At 37.6% G+C, this 16,221-nt stretch overlaps 1 protein-coding gene across 1 annotated transcript in view; it reads right to left on the bottom strand.

Annotated features, from left to right (window-relative positions):
* Window positions 1–15,568, bottom strand: part of ZNF804A (zinc finger protein 804A) — a gene marked incomplete at both ends in the record, with an annotated part of 204,726 nt that extends 189,158 nt beyond the window's left edge. The window contains one exon of the mRNA XM_080927310.1: window positions 15,458–15,568. Within this exon, the coding sequence (XP_080783436.1) occupies window positions 15,458–15,568 (111 nt within the window). The remainder of the gene's footprint in view (window positions 1–15,457) is intronic.
* Window positions 15,569–16,221: the final 653 nt, after the last annotated feature.

Raw genomic sequence — 16,221 nt, 5'->3', positions numbered from 1 at the left:
GGGTATCTCTGTTGAAACCCAAAAGACTTCTAACCAGTAAGGGGATTATGTTTCTGCCATTGTGGGTGTTTCAAGCATTAACAGGTAACTGTGTAGGGTAAAGCTGACATGCAGTCATCCTGTTATTTAAGCTACTATAGGTCTCATGATACCTGGCATTCCTCTTAAATATGCTTTACCTTTCTCCTCCCTCAGTCTTTTACCAGCACCTTCTACCTTTTTCTTTTCCTCCACACCATTCTCATTGCTTCTAATTTCTTAAACCATGACCCCTCTGGAGCTTTGTCTGCTGGATTAATTAAAATTTTACCTCATCATACGAGCCTGAAGAGATCTGAGGTGTCAATTGACTTTATAAACTGTCTTCTTTGTCATTTCTGTTTTTGTTTTCTTGTTTTCAAAAACCTTGGCGAAGGTTTCTAGAATTCTATGGGTTCCTGAGGGAAACATCACACTTAAATGTTGACATAAAAACAATACCTTCTTCTAACTATGAATTAAGCGTAAGTTGAAAGCCTGTGTGGAGGGAAAGGGTTAACATCTAGGAGGGAAAACAAGAAGAGAATGGAAAGACTTTTCTCAAAGTGTGCATGTGCCTGTCTGTCTTCCCGGAGCCTGGCAAAGCACATGGTCCAGATCTGACTTAGGAAACAATCCAAAGAAGATGGTCTTTCAAACTGTCCATGGGCTATAAAGCATATGTGAATTGAATTGTTGATATGGTGTTTTAATTAGAGTAATTACATATAACAAGTAAACAGCCTCCTCGCATCATCTTTTGTGATTAGAGTACACCAGGTATTACAGCAAAGATGATCAGTTCACTTTGATGCATCCTTGTTATTTACTTCCCTTGCCCCCTCCTATAGGCATAGATGACAACTAATTGTCTTCAGCACAGCTTACCAGAACAGCGGTATGCAGTGTGCATTTTTGAGATGCTGTTACTGTCAGCCTACATGTAAACTAGTCTCCTGGGTGTTTTAATGACAACAGACACCATAGTATTCATGCTTCTAAGTGATGATCTGCAAATGTCTCTTTTATATTGCACCAATCATTGCACAGTGACTGGCACTAGAAATACAGCAGTGTTTTTGCATGTAATGTAGGTGACTGTATGTAATGTAGGTGACTGTATGTAATGTAGGTGACTGTATGTAATGTAGGTGATTGTATGTAATGTAGGTGACTGTATGTAATGTAGGTGATTGTATGTAATGTAGGTGATTGTATGTAATGTAGGTGACTGTATGTAATGTAGGTGATTGTATGTAATATAGGTGATTGTATGTAATGTAGGTGATTGTATGTAATGTAGGTGACTGTATGTAATGTAGGTGACTGTATGTAATGTAGGTGATTGTATGTAATGTAGGTGACTGTATGTAATGTAGGTGATTGTATGTAATGTAGGTGATTGTATGTAATGTAGGTGACTGTATGTAATGTAGGTGATTGTATGTAATATAGGTGATTGTATGTAATGTAGGTGATTGTATGTAATGTAGGTGATTGTATGTAATGTAGGTGACTGTATGTAATGTAGGTGACTGTATGTAATGTAGGTGATTGTATGTAATGTAGGTGACTGTATATAATGTAGGTGATTGTATGTAATGTAGGTGACTGTATGTAATGTAGGTGACTGTATGTAATGTAGGTGACTGTATGTAATGTAGGTGACTGTATGTAATGTAGGTGACTGTATGTAATGTAGGTGACTGTATGTAATGTAGGTGACTGTATGTAATGTAGGTGATTGTATGTAATGTAGGTGATTGTATGTAATGTAGGTGATTGTATGTAATCACTCCAGTCTTTCAAGAAAGGTTAATTCCTCTTTTTGTAGAAATGGTTGGCAAATGCTCAAACTATTCACTCACAAATATTTTCATATACTTTCCTCTATCATTTTGTGATGATGAAAGATTAAACATGTAATAAATGCATAAAAATTAGTGAAACTTGTTATTCTCTAAAGAAATACATGATCATAATAATGGAAGAGACCTCACTGATCCTGCAGGATCCCCTAGAGAATCTAGAGAAACAGTAGGACAAAAGGAAGGAATTTCACAGTTTCACTTATTCTTTCATAATTTAGCTGTTTCTCTCTCAAAAATGACAGTCATTATACTACTCTAACTGTGAATAATTGAGCAGATTGTGCAAATTTCAATTGAACTAAATTATAAATTAATTAAAATAACATTGCCATTGGAGACTATAAAGCCACTACATTGAAAATCCTGAGAAGAACCCATAAACCTTAACTTCAAAATGCAAAACTGACACATTTAAAGCAAAGACTGTCTGTCAAGGGTTTTTGACACACATTCCATATTATCATAGTTTTATTGTATGTAATACATGTGACTAAGTTAGGTAATTGTCACAAATTAACATGGTGGAAGGCACTAGAACAAAACATGTAATAAACACATCACACCTTTATCATCTTTTCATAATGGAATTTTAGAATGACTTTTAACTATTAAACTGTGATATTTTTGACATATTTATTAATTTGGGGATATTTACAGTCTGAATCGTGGAGCAAGATAAAATGTTATGCCGCCCCCTAGTGTAAATATTAATTTTGTAACATCAGAACTTCAGTGATAAAAGAACTTCAATGATAAATTGAAGTTTTGTTTTTTTTTTTACCATGGATGCAGAAACCACTAGAGACAGCAAAAGAACCCCCAAACGTTTTCCTAAGCAGTTAGCTTTGAATGATTTTATGAGCTTTATAAATTAAAGAAATGACTGATATTGGAAGGTTTTCTTAGAGTTCTTATTTATCTCCAAAATATTTCGGCCAAACTCCATGCTAATTGGAATATTTTATGCATTATTGACATATATATGTAAGGAGTGTGTCTTAGAGTTTTATTGCTGTTAAAAACCACTGTTACCTAGGCAACTCTTCTAAAGGCCAGCATTTCATTAGGGCTGGCTTACTGATTCTGAGGTTCAGTTCATGTTCATCATGGCTGGAAGGATGGCATTGTGCCAGAGGGGCTGGAAGTTCTTCTACATCTTCATCCAAAGTAAGTCAGGAGTCAATTGTTTTACTGGCCTGCAGGAGGAGCATCTCAAAGCCCACCCTAATAGTGAAACACTTCCTCCAGTAATGCCACAACTACTCCAACAGGCCACACCTACTCCAATGAGCCAGCACCTCCTAATATGCTACTCTCTGGGCCAAGCAAATTCAAACCACCACAGTAACTTAGCGTGTCTAATGCATTTCTGGTATTATTTCAGCTGAGACATTTTTATTAAACATAAGAAAGCTTTATATTTAATTCTCCTCACTGATAAGAGCACAGAGAGAGAGAGAGAGAGAGAGAGAGAGAGAGAGAGAGAGAGAGAGAGAGAGAGAGAAAAGAAGAAGAAGAAGAAGAAGAAGAAGAAGAAGAAGAAGAAGAAGAAGAAGAAGAAGAAGAAGAAGAAAAAGAAGAAGAAGAAGAAGAAGAAGAAGAAGAAGAAGAAGAAGAAGAAGAAGAAGAAGAAGAAGAAGAAGAAGAAGAAGAAGAAGAAGAAGAAGAAGAAGAAGAAGAAGGAAGGGAGAGAGGGAGGGAGGGAGGGAAGGAGGGAAGGAGGAAAGGAGGGAAGGAGGGAAGGAGGAAAGGAGGGAAGGAGGGAGAAAATTACCTTTAAAAGTCTTCCTAATAAGTTATCTCTCAAAGTCTCCGGATTTTCCTTCACTTTGTAAGGTACATGGCCAAACTTACAATGCCAAATAGATTCTAAAGTGGAATTCTATGTTTTTAAATGTCTTGCCTTAGAAACACAAATACTACAGTATGGATGGTTATTGTTGACTGAATATTTGTCCCCAAAATTCATTTATTGAACTCCTATTAATGTGAAGTTTTACTTTTTTGGGGTAGTGCTTGCAATCATGAATCCTTCACAACATAGGTACATGGCTGAAGAGTTAGATAAGCTCACACTTCTCTCTGCTTTCTACTCCATGAGCACACAAATGATGCAGAACAAAGCCCTCACCACACTTGACAATGCTCAGCATTTTCATCTTGAAATTCTCAGTCTCAGGTTCTGCAGATCACAAATATTGGTTATTTAGGCTACCAAATTTATAATCAATTATTGATGCAACTTAAAGCTATATGAACTGTGAATAAAGTTGTTTTGTTAATAATTTCACTCCCAAGCAGCTGAATTTAGAAAGTTAGTCTTTATAGCCAGAAAAGAGTTTATTTGCAGAATAATACAACAGGTTCCAGAAAAACTCTGAGAAGCTGAGAAATCATTCATGAATTAACTTCACAGCGAGAGAAAAGGTGAGCACAGACATTCTAGAAGCTTCTGACAGGACTTCTGTTTGTCACCTTCCCCCATCCTAACACCTCTGCTGTCTACTGTGAAATTATCAAACCTTAGCTTAATTGAACCTTCAATTATACTGGTCATCACAATAAATTAATGGGATATGAAGGGTGAAGGAAAATGTGTAGGAGAACTCTCATAAGCAAGGGACCTGGAGGTCAGTACAAAGGAAGGAAGAGAAGAAGAAAGAAGGAAGGAGGAGAAGGAGAAGGAGAAAAGATAGACAAATAGAACTAAAGTTGTTTGATAAAGTCTCAAGGATTCATGTCCTTTTATATTTATCTAAATTATCTACAATAAATGCAGGTAATGGGTATACACACACACACGCGCACACACACACACACACACACACACACACACACACACACACACACACACACATATATATATATATATGGCTTAAAGCAAATAATGACACTTGGGGCTGGCAATACTTCCCAAGGTACATCTAACAAAAACCGCAGCAACAGGCATAGAAATATCTGTTCAAGGTGTTGGTCAGGAGTGTCCAACTGACTCTCAAAATATACACTTTTGCTGTTTGTTTCCCTTGACTGCCTTTCTGAGATTGAAAGTAAGACCCTCTAGCTAAACAAACTTCACACTTAGATCACAGTGCTAAAATGATTTGAGTTGGATATAGAATAAAGACTTTCTTTCTGTGTTATAGTTTCCTTAGTACCAGAAGGTACTATGGAAGCTGCCAAGGTGGGGACAAAACCATTTTTTTCTATCCAGCTATGGAGTCTATGCCCAACAACAATGACTACTATGACAGGATTTACACAAAGGTAAAAACAGTTGCACTCATATGTTGTTGGGAATTAATAACTTTCTAATCGAACTTAAGTACCTTCTGTAGCAGGAAAATGATGCCTGGTACTGAACACCTCTAAACAACAACCTGAATCTAATGAAATCATAGATTATAGAAGAGATTTTATATTGCTACTATACTAGACCAGCAAAATTTTTAACTACATTCTGAACCTTGTTCTTCTACCCACAGATAAATGTTGTTTTCATTCCCCACAGAAGAAGCTTCTTTTTGCAAATTACAAAAAACTACAACTGGACAGAAAATAAATATCCATAGTTTGGATGATCGAGAGTCATCCCCAATGATTATATATATATAACACAACTCTTGCGCTTAAGGCTCCTCAGGAAACAATGAAGAAGGGACAACAGAAGATTGTAAGAGCTAAAGGAACAGGAAGTCAGAGGTGAACCTGTGTCTTCTAGAAATGGCTGCCTGAGTAAGACCTGAACAAGGACATCAATAAAAATACTAATTCAGAAAAAAGAAATTTCATGGGTCTCACTTATAGACAATAGACAACAAATGTCTTCTAGGATTTGGAGAATTAGTCTCTCTTAGAGATGAGCCTTGTGATTGGTTATCCAGTACAAAGTCATCAGACGTGGTATTATATGGACACAAACAGTAACAGACTCAGCAGTTTCAATTTTTTATTTGTGTGTTTATGATGTCTATATGATTATATATGTAACGATATCAATCAAGAAATAAGCCCATCAATGTAAAAGAGAAATTGGAGACATGTGAATAGTTGGAATGGGAGAGAGGGAATAGGGAAAATGATATTTTAATTTACAGAATATATTTTAAGTTACAAAATATATTTTTAAAGGCCAAAGAAACAAAGAAAGCCAGAATTCTCCAATTCCCTCTCATTTATGCTTTCATTCCCTACCTTGGCTATGATGTCCAATGTAATTCTCTATCTTTTCATAGAACTTAAAACTGTAGGCCCATGTTGGTTTAAAGTCATAAATGTCTATTATCAATAAGTCTAAAAAGTTTCACATTTCTCACTCAACTGGCACGTGCATCTATCCTACCTAAAGTCAATATTAAAAACATCACAACCTTGGCGTTGTCTCCATGGGAGAATGTTTCAACACCTAAAGTCACTCACAAAGTGACAGCATGTGAGTGGGGGGTGTATTTCCACCATTACAGTGACACTTTCCTCTAATTTTCTTTGACTCATACATTCCTAAAGTGCCATCTTGAATTCACATTACTCTTGATCCTTGTCTGTGTACCTGGTCTCTTCTCTCTGTGATCACCAATTCTTTATCTTATTGGAGATTCAAAATTTAAGTTCCTAAAACTTCCACCCAGGAGCTTGTCTGGATCAAGAGTCAGTCCAACTTCAAAAGTTTTATTCAAGGAATACACTGGATTTTAAGATGATCTAGGCTGGATCTAATGTTACCTCATCACAGATGAAAAAAAAAAAAAAAAAAAAAAAAAAAAAAAAAAACATTGTTTTCATTACTAAGTAATGCCATCCACTGGAGAACATAAACTTCAACTTCCAACTAGCCTGTTCTATTTTCCCACAAGATGAAAAATACTAAGATAAACATAAATTGGCTCTAATCACAGTAAAAGTTCAGAGACTTTTTCATAGAAGTTCACATGTTTCCCACAGTATACTTTAAATTATAAAAATAAATATGACCCCCAACACCCTTCCACTACAACTGTGTTCCTGGTCATCTTTTGTTGCTGCACGTGACCATCATTCTGTGTTTTCATGAAAAAAAAAATTAAATAGAAATTGTTTTAAACAATCTTATTTAAAACATACTTAAAAAAACCCAAACGTTGCCACTACTAAAGGTTAAGTATAATTTTTTTTTTATTTAAAGTTAGCCTTAAAGGGAGGGACCTTAGATGAAATGTCCAACAATGAGGAGAGGGAACTTGTAAAGCCCACCTCTAGTAGAAAGAGGCAAGGAGAGGGATGGGTTGCCATCCAACAGTCAAAAACTCTGACCCATAATTGTTTCTGTCTGAAAGAACTTTGAGGATAATAATGGAGAAAAGCCTGGAGAAAAGGAGGTCCAGTGACAGGCCCAAAGTGGGATCAACCTCAGGGGAGACCCCAAGGCCTAACACTATTACTGAGGCTATGGTGTGTTCACAAAAGGGACCTATTATGACTGCCCTCCGAAAGGCCCAAAAAGCAGCTGAGTCAGATGCGGATATTCTCACCAACAGATGAACCCACGCTGCTTACCCCTGTGGTTGAATTAAGAAAATGTGGGAAGAAGCTGGGGAAGAGGGCGACCCTGTAGGAGGACCAGCAGTCTCAATTAGTCTGGACCCCTGAGATCTCTCAGACACTGGGCCACCGACCAGGTAGCATACAGCAGCTGATATTAGACCCCCAACACAGATACAACAGAGGACTACAGGGTCTAGACTCAGTCACAGATGAGGCACTTAACCTTCAATAGACTGGAGGCCCCTGAGAGTGGGGCAGTCTGGTGTGGTGGGGGAGTGGGATGGAGGATGGTGGTATTTGGGACATCTTCATAGAGAGGGGGAGTGGGAAGGAGGTATGGGATGTGAAACATAGAGGGTGGACTGGGAGGGGGATAAAATCTGGTCTGTAAAAAAGAAAGATCAAATAAAATTAAAAATAAAGTTAGCCGTAACATTTTACCTCAAGAAGTGTTTGTGCCATTAGTTGTTGGGATACAACAGAAAGGATGATACACACAATTACATAAGTATAATAAAGTATGTTATAGTATTAAGGAATTATATATATACATATATATATATATATATGTATTTATTTAAAATAATTACCATACTCTTTTTTATGAATAGCAGAGAGTCACAATCAGCTCTAGATTTTATCTCGAGTTAACATCAACTCATTACTTCCTCTCTCACCCAGCTCTCTTCTTTGTATTCACATATTTTAGTTCCCTTATTGAAAACCATTCATGAACTGAAGTTCTACACATCAAAGCTCTTCAAGTAATTTAATTCATAGAAATGGTCAACTGCTTTATTGACATATGGGAGAATATGTGTGTTAACATACACAAGATTTATATGAAGGAATCGGTTCTGTAGTTGGAGTGAGTGGCGTGTTGGGAAATGTGGGAATAATTGGAGTGGAAATGGGCAGAAGACCCAGCCATCATGAAAGATTCTTTTGTAAGAATCTTCAGTGCTTGATCATCTGATATACTACCAACAAACAGTATGAGGCCAGCTTCTATAGGCCAAATCAATGTGTGGGTGAGCCAGGGAACACCCTCTCAGAAGCCCAGGCAAAAGGGAGTTGGGATAAACAACTCAGGGAGGGGGAACTGGCAAGTCACACATTTGGAATGTAAATAAATAAAATATTTAATTAAAAATATTTAAGTTAATAGAGTAGAATTTAGCGACATTTACAGAATTTATTACTGCGATATAGTAAGTGTTTGGGTGATAAGGAGTTAACTGCACACTGATTTCTGCATAGCTCATTAGAAAGACTGCTAGTCACTGAGGCACAGCTCTCCTACCACAACCACTTGGTGTCTGAACAGTACTTACATTGAAGGGAGTATGTGCCTTTCTTCCAAAGAAGCCAAGCCATTATTAAAGAATTTATAATAGTACATCTGGTAATGGACAACATTTACTTTAACAACTAAGATTGAGTATTAATTATTTATTTCCCCGACTTTGTCTTACATTGCGGTAGAAAGTATAGAACAAGACACCTATAAAATTAACGAAGCCTTGCCAGTTACGAACACCATCATACATATATATGTACAGTATCCACATTTGGTTTGATGATGTTGTTGTTGTTGTGTTGGATGCAAGGCTCCCATTAGAGTCAAAAGAAATAAATGATTTCAAGATAGAACTTCCAGAAAAAAAATCTAGCAAAATTATACTTTAATTATATGCCTTGTGGTTGGCACCATAAAATGTGATAGACGGAAACATATAATCCCTTCCTAAATTTAAGTTACAGTACACCAAAGATTATAGTTGTTATATTCTCTGAAGCAATGTATCAAACTCCTGGAGCACACCATTTCTCTTCAATAGCAATGACACCCATCCACAGTTCACTAGCGGAAACTATTACAACACTGTAGCATCATCAGAATTATCTTAAAGTTCAATCTCTGCTATTTATAATAAGGCTATTAATAAACTGGTCTCCACTAAATAAACCAGGCATTTCAGCTTTAAATCATGTTTAAGAGTAATTACAGGCTAAAACTGCATTTAAAACTAATCTTAAAAAGACCAGAGACAATAAGAAAATACCTAAAGCACTGATTGCCTAACTAAAGGTGTTTTTATTTTATTTTATTTTATTTTATTTTATTTTATTTTATTTTATGTTGAAAATTGAGTCCAAAAATTTATGAATGTTAACTGAGTTATGAACCATTGGGTTATATTCTCAGATAAAATTTTTACTTTTAATGTGGAATGTAACCTCCTCTGTTACTTAGAGTACTTCTTATTATTATACTGTCTAACATATCTGATTTAGATACTGCTGACAATGAATTCAACCAAAATATGACAAATGAAGATGGAAGACATTGTGAATGTTCTTCAAGTCATGCTAAGACTGTGGATTTGGTTCAATGAAGTATGAACACAGAAAGAAAAAAGTGATTTTGTATCTTCACAGTAAACTTTTATAGGTAGCATAGATAGAGTTAAATATTGTCATTATTTTGAAAAGGTAATATTTAAATGTAGCTTAGGAGGATGCTAGAGGGGTGAGGCAGGAGTGGGTGAATAGATGTAGGAGAGACCTCATAGAGGCAAAAAGGAGGGGAAGCAGAGTAGGATGCGGGGCTGGTGAAGGGGTAACAAGAAAGGAGGATATCATTTGCAATGTAAACTAATAATAATAATAATAATAATAATAATAATAATAATAATAATAATAAAGAAACCCTACCCATAAATAAAAACAGATGTTGAGGTCAAGGACAAACTGGTCTATGGAGAAAATTCTGAGACAACCAGGACTAAATAGAAAAATTCCGCTTCAAAATAATGAAAGAAACAAAAACATTGCAGAAATGATAAACTAGAAAATATGATTTGTAATTGATACTAAAATTGGAAATTTTAAAAACACTTCATGCTAAAAACTGCCCCAATAAATATAAATAATATAAATATAAATATAAAATGGGGTCCCAATAGAAAACCCAATGAAATTGTTGGACTAGACTTTCCTTCATTTTAATGTTAAAGTGCAATTAACAACCCCGGTTACACACAATGTATTAGTGCTCATCTGAGGAGGAGAGAGGAGACTCTATGTAACTCTTCAATTAAGGTAAATAGTCATTGAGCTGTTTAGCTATTTATTAGCAGCATTTCTTCTTGATAGTAGCTCAGGCATTTTTTTGAGTCATGGTAATAAACTCTCAAATTCTAGTGAGTTTTCTCATTTGAATAATATCTCTAAAGATGTACATGCTGTAAAGTTTTACTAAAATAACAACAAAGAGTAAACAGGACATTTAGTTCAGAAAAGTAAGACTCAACCCAGTCATTAATACTGAATGCACAGTTTTACAAGGTACTTGCAGCAATGTAATCACCGAATGTAGGGGAATGCCCATAAAGCAGGTGTCTTTGGACATGCTATTCTATGGCCTGATTCCAACCTCACCCATGAACTCTTTTGCAAATAGTAATCTATTGATACTAATTTCTCAATTTCACCAACTCAGCAATTGGTATCTTCAGTCTTACAGCCGTAGGTGTCCACACCGTTGGTTTCAGTGAGCCAATGAAATCTTTCCATCATGACTTCTAGGAGACATGGGACAGGTAAGTGAATTGAATGAAAACTAAGTTATGTTTGAATGATAAAAGGCCACATGGTATATCTCAAGGTCAATCTAAATTTTGTCCCTTCTAATATACACACAAATGAAATAAAGAATACATTTTTGTACTTTAAAATTAATACATAAGTAAGTATCCTGAGTGAAAAGTAATGTGCAAGGGTTTGCTTGCAGCTAATCATGAGACTGAACAAGAGGACCCCTATGAAGGAGCTAGAGAAAGAACTGAAGGAGCTGAAAGGGTCTGCAGCCTCATAGGAAGAACAAAATTATAACTAACCAAACCTTCCAGAGATCCCAGGGACTAAAACACCAACCAGTGAGCTCTCACTCAGAGAACTATGGTCCTAGGTGCATATGCAGCAGAGGATGACATTGTCTGGCATCAATGGAAGGAGAGGACTTTGTCCAGCAAAGGCTCATTCTTCCAGTGTAGGGGAATGCCAATGTGCTGAAGGTGGGAGAGGGAGGTTGGGAAAGGGAGCACCTTCATGGAGTCAATGGGAGGGGGAGGGGGGATGAGATTGGGGGAAGGTAATAACCTCTTAAATGTAAATGCAGAGAATATCCATTTTTTTTAAAAAAAAAAGAGTTATTAAAAAGAAAAAGAAAAAATGTGGAACTACGTCCAAAAATGGGAAGGAATTTTAAAGCAGCATCAAAATGACCAGAAGCATTAAACGCTGACCCAATGCAGGTGAATAAACTGAATAGCAAGAGCTGAAGACCAATCAATAAATTAACTTTTCTTACTGAGACTGGGACTTCCCAAACCAAAGATAGTGGTCATCTTACAGAATCAAGACCTTGACGAAAAGTTAGGGATGTTTGCCTACTTGAATATAAGAAGCAAAATACATCTAAATTCTTTTTTTTTTTTTAAACTTTTAACTCAGAACTATTTCTCTGTACTTAGAAACAAGAAGAATGATAAAATGGTTTCAACTAAACATGACACAATACTATCTTTATGTTAGATTATCACACTTCTCTTTATAAGTTCCAAGTTTGATAATAGTCATAAAATCTGTATCCTGACAGAGGCTTACTGCATGATCGTCCATCATCATTGGTTGATTTGTGGTACTTTAATTCAGTGATATTTGAATGCTAAATGAGACATAAAAATTCTAAGCAACTAATAGATACAATGCAATAACAAATAATGACATCTAAGGTTCCTAACATCAAAATTCATAAGTCACATTGAAATTACAGGTAAATATATTTTGCATATTTAATTATATATTAACACATTTTAAAATATATAAGTGGGTCAAATAATTTCTCTGTATAAATTGTAAAATTCTATAAGCTTCATATATATATATATATATATATATATATATATATATATATATATTTGCACTTTATTCAAAAATAGTTTCTAATGCAAACTAGTTGAAAACAGACTGCTTGTACCAGTAAGTTTGTATCACTAATAAAATATTAATTTCTCGTTCCATGTAGTTATCTCAAGAGCTGATGATGCAGTAACAGGCACAGAAAGTCAATCACTTTGCTGTCTTTGTTTCTATGACATGATACAAGTGGAGGCTTTTGAATTAATTAAAATTGCCAATTTGGGAAATTTCATGAATAGGTTCAAGATTGTCAAATGCTGGCATTACAGTGAGATACAAATAGATGTGAGTATACACGCACAACCATGTCATCTCATCACGATCTTAGTTCTATAGGAGAGCTGCCATTTTTGATATAGCAAGTTGTAGGTTTAGTAAGAAATGAAGTTAATTTCTTGATTGGACTTCCTCATGGCTGCCATTTAATTCATTAATATATGTGCTTTATTGCCTATAGAACAGAAACAACAAACCAATGACACTGAAATCTGCATAATCTGGACACACTGCAAGTAACTTTTTATTTGTAATAGCATACCATATCAAAAGTTCTATATAGTGAATTAATCTTAAGAATAAGTGTAAGATATGTAATTCCTTTCATTAAACCTGAAATTTGAAGAAATTAAGAAGCATTCATTAATCTACAGGTCATTGAATATAATTTAATTTCTTGAAGAAAGTTGAATATTTTGTGAATAGTTTTAAGTTGTATCTTTTTGAAATTTAAAGTAGACATCATCTTAATTCCTTTATCTTAGAGGCCAAATTCAATATGAGAAATTAAAATGTAAAAGAATGTAAAAGGTTTTCTGTTATTGATCTGTGAATATAAGCTTTAAAATATTATACACACACACACACACACACACACACACACACACACACACACACATATATATATATATATATATATTATACAACCATTTATTAACTTAAAGCATAAAAAACGATGACCTGAATTGTATAAACTTTAACTTGAAATTTTTCATCACATGGTATATACCAATCTTAGGTTAATATTTATGTTTCATTTTTCTTTAATTTCTGGACAAAGTGTTTTTAATAAAACAATAGCATATAATAATTCTCAAGGAGTTTTAGACTTTACTAATTAGGATAATGCCTTATCAATATATGCAGACTTTCCAATTATACTTGAGGATGAATATATATTCCATTTTTCTTACTAACTAAATTCATTAAAAAGCATTTAGAACACAAATACATATATTCTTATAAAAATATACTACAAATGTGAACATTAAATTCATGAAACACACACAATAAATTCAAACAGGACAGCTTATAAAAGTCTGGAGAGACTGCCATGAACACCCCTACAAGTTTCAGTAGTAGCGTTGAGAAACACTTTGAGCTTTATTTCATAGTGTATCTTCCTGCTTATAGCTTCTGACACCTCCATATATTTTGATTTATCCATCTCAGTTAGCTGACTGCTCATTTTAATCATGAGGTTACATAGGCAAAACTCATATTTAACCTGCCCTTTGCCAGTATGAGTGATGAAGAACTCATTAAGTTGAAGCACACAGCAAAAAAGTCATCACAAGCAATACCAGTCTGGGACAGCCTAAGGAGACTGAAGAAACACAATAGCAGCATTGTAACAAGTTCAGAGCTGACTGTTAACTGCTCATTTATTTTCCTGTGAACTCCTGACTGTTTTAGCATCTACAAGAAGGAAGTATCTCCCTTGCCTAGTTCTTTTGCTTGTCCTTAAATTAAACTTTGTTTAATGTATAATGTTGAAGGAAGGGCTTTTTCTCTTTTAAAATGTTTAGAGCCCAGGCAGTTTGGAGAATCCTTCCAGACTCTGCCTACCCTACAGCGTCTACTAAAGAAGTCTGAAGCATGAGCTTTGTTGTGCAAATAAACACTCCCTGAACAGTAAAGCCATCAGAGAGTACACTAAATGCACCCTGTGGGAGTCTCAGTCCCCTGAAAACTTCAAATGAGAACTTTTCATCCTCAGGGAAAAAAAATTAAGGAATTATTTATTAATGTGTAAACAGTTTTCATATAAAGAGTATAAAGAGTCTGGGACTGAAAAAACTGCATTTGCTTTTGAGCTACGTGTGTCCTTGAATTACTCAGTCTATATCCTTTCAGATAGATACTAGGAGAAATCTTGAGCGACTTCCGAAAGTGTTACACTTTTACCACCTGACTTTGGCTGGACTCTCTACTGAAAGAATTCCTCCTACTGCTCTCTTCCTTCGGAGAAGTGTGGACTGACACCCTAGCTCATGAGAGTTGGTTGTGTGGGGAGGCTTTGTGGACGCTGGCATTTGGGTGGAAAGTAGCAGCTACTCCCAGCTCTGTCTCTCTGTGCTCAGCACATCTCCCACCAATCAACAGTGGTTTCCTGCTGGCTGTTAAAGGACAGGCTGTGCTCCTAGGTGACAAGTGTGTTTCCCACTGTCTGCATTTGTGACACAGTGGGTCACCTTCCACCCATCTCCCTAAACTCCAACACAGTGACAAGCCGAAGGTACTAGGCAGAGGGAAGTGTTCTGCTTAGCTTCTTACAGGCCACTTCTCAGGAGAGAAGTTTCCTGCCAGCCCTTCAGTGAAGAGCCAAGAGCCCAGAAACAAACTCTGAGACCCTCACTCAATCCAGCCACCTGCCCTAAGCCACCAGCCACATGGCTAGCTATTCCATCAGAACCCCACACCTCCATTCACCTTCAAGCTCTCTAAACTGAAAGATGTCACAGGATCACTTGGGGTTAGGGCTCCTTTCTATTTTTAGGAGGTCCTATTGAAAGGAAGAGTGTTTGATAATTTTCAGCACTGTGGAGTGCTGGACAGAGAGCTACATGAAGTGTCAGAAAACCTTTCAGCAGAGCTTTCCTAAGATCCCTTCCTTCTACACCAGATTCTCATCCCACGCCCATCAGATAAATAAATGGAATAAATGAATTCTTTCCAAACCAAACAACATCACGAAAGCTCCCAAGCCCATCAGTCAACTCACCCTCCAGACCTGTCCTATTACATGAGAGACAGAGATCGAGAGAGACAGAGAGAGAGATTACCAGAGTTTTGTTCCCGTTCTTGCTGAGAGGGCCCCGGAAAACTCCCTTGATGTTGCGAAAGTGTCCGTTGCTGAGATGCGTGGAGCTGATGACAATGTAGTAACACTCCATGGGGCAGCCGCCGCCTCTCCTCCGCAGCCGCCGCTTCCACGCACCCGCGCCCGCAGCCACAGCCGGGGCCGGGAGGGTGGGCTGGGGATCGCGGCGGGGCGAGCGACCGGCCGTGCGCTGGCGACGGGCACGCGGCTTCCTTATGCCCGGCTGCGGTGAGCGCCCTGCCGCCTCCGCATGCCGGCCGCGCTCGCCCGGGCTCCTGCGCAGTGCTCGCCCGGCGATAGGAACGGAACGGGGACGGCGAAGCCCCCGGGGAGGATGCAGCCACGAGGGGGGCCGGGACGGGCGGCACCGGGCGGGAGCGGTCAGAGCCTTAGGGCGCAACCGGGCAGCGGGAGCCGCCCGCGCGGCAGTGGCAGCGGCCGCAGCATCCCCCGCGCCGGGCGCCCGCACTCGCAGTCGCTGCCGCTGGCAGGCATGAGTGTTATTATAGTGCGCGGCGTTGCCGGTCCATCGCACTGAGCCAATGGCAGGGAGCCACTGGGCTGATACTGAGAGCTGTCAGAGGAGTACATCTGTCACCCGCCACCTCCCCCCTGCCTCTCCCGCCGCCGGGACCCACGGCCGCGCCAGCCTGGCCACGAGTGGGAGTGCGTCGCGACCGCCAGGGGCCGGGAGGCGACGGCCGGTTACAAGTGCGAGACTCGTGC

Source organism: Micromys minutus (genome assembly GCF_963924665.1).
Source record: "Micromys minutus genome assembly, chromosome: 13".
In the NCBI taxonomy this organism is placed as follows: domain Eukaryota; kingdom Metazoa; phylum Chordata; class Mammalia; order Rodentia; family Muridae; genus Micromys; species Micromys minutus.
Note: the sequence above shows the minus strand (reverse complement) of the source record. Positions and strands in the feature narration are given on the sequence as shown.